The 5,205-nt window shown below is 43.7% G+C and overlaps 1 protein-coding gene across 1 annotated transcript; it reads right to left on the reverse strand.

Annotated features, from left to right (window-relative positions):
* LOC139384103 (interleukin-17A-like) lies at positions 1-1,890 on the reverse strand. The gene is made up of 3 exons (XM_071128749.1): positions 1,819-1,890; positions 469-644; positions 1-232 (listed from the first exon to the last, which is right to left on the reverse strand). The coding sequence occupies exons 1-3, from the start codon at positions 1,888-1,890 to the stop codon at positions 1-3; spliced, it is 480 nt and encodes a 159-aa protein (XP_070984850.1).
* Positions 1,891-5,205: the final 3,315 nt, after the last annotated feature.

Raw genomic sequence — 5,205 nt, forward strand, 5'->3', positions numbered from 1 at the left:
TCAAGAGGTTCTTGCCCAGGCACAGGTGCACCCCACGGCCACGGACAGGAAGGCGACGTTGTAGCACTTCCTAGTGGCTGAGCTATGGAGCACCATGACCTGCTGGTAGATAGGTACAGAATTCTGCTGGTAGCCCACGGCCTGGCTGCTGTTGGTGGGGTAGACACAGTACATAGAGCTGCACTTGGCCTCCCAAATGGTCGGAGGAATACGGTTCTTCACTGTAATGGGTCTGGAGATGGAACAGAAAGAGAGGAAAACCCCTTAGGCAATAAATCAACAACAAATATTTAAACAGTAGAACTTACTAAATACAGTTTTAAGGGATAGTTTTCACAGGCTTTCCTTAGAGCTTGAAATTAACATTTTTAGACAGTCGCATAACTCCTCCCGAGGTCAGCATTTCTGAAAACCATCCCTTTAAGTACAGTATCAAATACTTTAGTGTATGTGTTGCTGTAAACTTACTTCCAGGTCCAGGGGGACAGGGAGCGTGTGTTGATGTTCCCGTTTCCCTCTGATTCCTCTGAAGGAGTCTTGTAGTAGTCTGAAGGAATGGTCAGTATGCCCTCACACCTCTCCTTCTCCCCTACCTCCCCTTTGGCCATTGTCAGGCCCAGCAGCATAGACACACAGCACACGACCTGAGGATGGGAAGAGATGGAAATACAAGTAAATATTACAAGTTATGTAACAAATGAATAGTGCTGAAACTTAAGTAGAAACAGACAGGATAGTCACAAACCACGGGACAGAAATGATTCTACTTGCATTTTCATCAATTAAATGAATATATTTGTCCAAATCAGATGTGATGCTGCACTGTACTAATGAATACATGAGGCAAAAAAAAAAAAAAAGAAAAGATAAATCAACCAGCACATTAGAAGTACAGTGGGGAGAACAAGTTTTTGATACACTGCCGATTTTGCAGGTTTTCCTACTTACAAAGCATGTAGAGGTCTGTCATTTTTATCATAGGTACACTTCAACTGTGAGAAACGGAATCTAAAACAGAAATCCAGAAAATCACATTGTATGATTTTTAAATAATTAATTTGCATTTTATTCTGCAAAAGGGACAGGACGACTGCACCGTTTTGAGGGGAGGATGGATGGGGCCATGTATCGTGAGATCTTGGCCAACAACCTCCTTCCCTCAGTAAGAGCATTGAAGATGGGTCATGGCTGGGTCTTCCAGCATGACAACGACCCGAAACACACAGCCAGGGCAACTAAGGAGTGGATCCGTAAGAGGCATCCCAAGGTCCTGGAGTGGCCTAGCCAGTCTCCAGACCTGAACCCAATAGAACATCTTTGGAGGGAGCTGAAAGTCTGTATTGCCCAGCGACAGCCCCGAAACCTGAAGGATCTGGAGAAGGTCTGTATGGAGAAGTGGGCCAAAATCCCTGCTGCAGTGTGTGCAAACCTGGTCAAGAACTACAGGAAATGTACGATCTCTGTAATTGCAAACAAAGGTTTCTGTACCAAATATTAAGTTCTGCTTTTCTGATGTATCAAATACTTATGTCATGCAATAAAATGCAAATTAATTACTTGAAAATCATACAATGAGATTTTCTGGATTTTTTTTTTTTTTTCTCTCACAGTTGAAGTGTACCTATGATACAAATTACAGACCTCTACATGCTTTGTAAGTAGGAAAACCTGCAAAATCAGCAGTGTATCAAATACTTGTTCTCCCCACTGTATATGGCAACAGAAGTATGGCAAATTAATCAACTATTACATATGATTTTCAGTTTAACAAAAAACCTTATTAGTTGCTTTCTCACACATGCTGTCTGTTTTACTCACCAGGTATTTCGACGCATTGTTCTTGAGCTCCATCTCTGATGTCTTCCACATCCTTCTGTCTGAGTGGTGCATTTATATTATTGTCTTGAGTGGAAGAACTGCAAGTACTATTGATTAGAAAAGTGATAAAAATGTGATATTATCTTTGACCTGCATATCGGTGGCAGACCATTGTAAACAACGGGAGATTCTGCAGATCTAAGTTAGTTGGCCTTATCACCTAATCTACTACCAACGTCTTTGACGTATTTGATACACTGCTGATTTTGCAGGTTTTCCTACTTACAAAGCATGTAGAGGTCTGTAATTTGAATCATAGGTACACTTCAGCTGTGAGACTAACAGGTCTGTGAGAGCCGGAATTCTTACTGGTTGGTAGGTGATCAAATACTTATGTCATGCAATAAAATGCAAATTAATTACTTAAAAATCATACAATGTGATTTTCTGGATTTTTGGATAGCCTCCTAACCACTTGCCCCACCAAGATTTATATGCTAAAATCGCCACTCTCTGTAACATCACAGGGTAGGACTAAAAGTAAGAAAAACTGTGATTTTCAAAACTTGTAACGAGTTTCTAGCCAGAAGGAGGGTATTTTCTTGCTCCCCACATCACCGCAGATCTCATAGTGTTTGAAAATGTGGTGTAGAAAATTAAAATGAGGTTGAAAGGTGGTTGAGTTGCCTTTTAAAACTGGATTACTAATTTCCCTCACGGATATTGTGCATCCTGTAAATCAAATAAAATACAATTTTATTGGTCACATGCACATAGTTAGCAGATGTTAACGCAGGTGTAGTGAAATGCTTGTGCTTCTAGTTCCAACAGTGCAGTAATATTTAAAAAGTAACCTAACAGTTCCCCAACAACTACCTAATACACTCAAATCTAAAGGGGTGAATGAGAATATGTACATTTAATTATAAGAATGAGTGATGGCCGATCGGCATAGGCAAGGTCCAATAGATGGTAAAAAAAAACAGTATATACATGTGATATGAGTAATGTAAGACATGTAAACATTATTAAAGTGGCATTATTTAAAGTGTCATTGTTTAAAGTGACAAGTGTTCCATTTATTAAAGTGGCCAGTGATTGGGTCTCAATGTAGGCAGCAGCCTCTCTGAGTTAGTGATTTCTGTTTAGCAGTCTGATGGCCTTGAGATAGAAGCTGCTTTTAAGTCTCTCGGTCCCAGCTTTGATGCACCTGTACTGACCTCAAATTCTGGATGGTAGCGATGTGAACAGGCAGTGGCTCGGGTGGTTGTTGTCCTTGATGATCTTTTTGGCATTCCTGTGACATCGGGTGCTGTAGGTGTCATGGAGGGCAGGTAGTTTGCCCCCGGTGATGCGTTGTGCAGACTGCACCACCCTCTGGAGAGCCTTGCGGTTGACGGCGGTGCAGTTGCCATACAAGGTTGTGTTATAGCCCGACAGGATGCTCTCAATTGTGCATCTGTAAAAGTTTGTCAGGGTTTTGGGTGACAAGCCACATTTCTTCAGCCTCCTGAGGTTGAAGAGGCTCTGTTAGGTGGACCATTTCAGTTTGTCTGTGATGAGTACGCCAAGGAACTTAAAACTTTCCACCTTCTCCACTGCTGTCCCTCCGATGTAGATAGGGGGGTGCTCCCTCTGCTGTTTTCTGAAGTCCACGATCATCCCCTTTGTTTTGTTTTGTTGACGTTGAGTGAGAGGCTGTTTTCCGGACAACACACTCCGAGTGCCCTTACCACCTCCCTGTAGGCTCTCATCGTTGTTGGTAATCAAGCCCACTACTGTTCTGCCGTCTGCAAACTTGATGATTGAGTTGGAGGCGTGCATGGCCACAGAGTCGTGAGTGAACAGGGAGTACAGAAGGGGGCTGAGCATGCAGCCTTGTGGGGCCCCAGTGTTGAGGGTCAGCGAAGTGGAGATGTTGTTTCCTACCTTCACCACCTGGGGGTCGGCCCGTCAGGAAGTCCAGGGCACATTTGCACAGGGCGGGGTTGAGACCCAGGGCCTCCAGCTTGATGATGAGCTTGGAGGTTACTATGGTGTTGAATGTTGAGCTGTAGTCAATGAACAGCATTCTTACATAGGTATTCCTTTTGTCCAGATAAGATATGGCAGTGTGCAGTTGTGATGGCGATTGCATCGTCTGTTGACCTGTTGGGGCGGTATGCAAACTGAAGTGGGTCTAGGGTGGCCGGTAAGGTGGAGGTGATATGATCCTTGACTAGTCTCTCAAAGCACTTAATGATGACAGCGGTGAGCGCTACGGGGCGGTAGTCATTTAGTTAAGTTATCTTTGCCTTCTTGAGTACAGGAAAAATGGTGACCATCTTGAAGCATGTGGGGACAGCAGACCGGGATAGGGAGTGATTGAATATGTCCGTAAACACACCAGCCAGCTGGTCTGCACATGCTCTGAGGACGTGGCTAGGGATATCTTCTGGGCCAGCAGCCTTGCGGGGGTTTACACGTTTAAATATTTTACTCACGTCGGCCACGGAGAAAGAGGGGGAGGGGGGGGGCACGCAACGGTGGCACTGTAGCCAGTCCACGTTAGCGGGCCGCTGTATTATCCTCAAATCAGTATTATCAGAAGGTGTTTAGTTTGTCTGGAAGCGTGACGTCGGTGTCTGTGACGTGGCTGGTTTTATTTTTGTTGGTTTTAATATCCACAGTGGGTACAACATCTCCAATGCACTTCCTTATAAACTCACTCACCGAGTCAGCGTATAGATCGATGTTGTTCTCTGAGACTGACCGAAACATATCCCAGTCCGCATGATCAAAACAATCTTGATGCGTGGATTCCTGTTGCTCAGACCAGCTTTTAATGGTTCTTGTCACTGGTACATCCTGTTTCAGTTTCTGCCTATAAGACGGTAGGATCAAGATGGCGTCGTGTTCGGGTTTGCCGAAGGGATGGTGGGGGAGGGAGGGCTTTGTATGCATCACGTAAATTAGAGGAGCAGTGATTCTTAGAAGGTATGACTAGATTATATTATCTCTTGTGTGGCTCTTTTTGCTTCTCCTAGTGCAATGTTCTTAATTACTGGTCCTGGGGACCTACAGTTTGTGTATGCTTTAGTTACAGCTCAGGGCCCAGTTTCATGATAGCGATGGAATTTAGGTTTAGGAGTGTTTTAACGATGCATCTTTCTTACAATGGCCGAAGATGTAACATACGTTTCCCAAAGCATCACACAGAGATGACAGTTGCTAAGTGCATCGTTGGAGCATGTCTCGAAACTGATAGGATCGAAAGAAAGTCAGGGCTGATCTCAATTTAAATGTTACCTTATTTCACAATACTGATTACGGATCAGTTCCTATTACCACCTACAGCTGCAAATATTGAGGGCGCTTATTCTAATGCTTACCTAATAATATGCACTA

Source organism: Oncorhynchus clarkii, chromosome 25 (assembly GCF_045791955.1).
Source record: "Oncorhynchus clarkii lewisi isolate Uvic-CL-2024 chromosome 25, UVic_Ocla_1.0, whole genome shotgun sequence".
In the NCBI taxonomy this organism is placed as follows: domain Eukaryota; kingdom Metazoa; phylum Chordata; class Actinopteri; order Salmoniformes; family Salmonidae; genus Oncorhynchus; species Oncorhynchus clarkii.

What these genes read in the sequence shown, in the direction of transcription:
- LOC139384103 (XM_071128749.1), bottom strand. Translation starts at nt 1,890, where the DNA reads ATGCACCACTCAGACAGAAGGATGTGGAAGACATCAGAGATGGAGCTC. An exon ending in ACAATGCGTCGAAATACCTG is followed by an intron (nt 645 to 1,818) that starts GTGAGTAAAACA and finishes TCCCATCCTCAG; the next exon opens with GTCGTGTGCTGTGTGTCTAT. An exon ending in CTGTCCCCCTGGACCTGGAA is followed by an intron (nt 233 to 468) that starts GTAAGTTTACAG and finishes TTCCATCTCCAG; the next exon opens with ACCCATTACAGTGAAGAACC.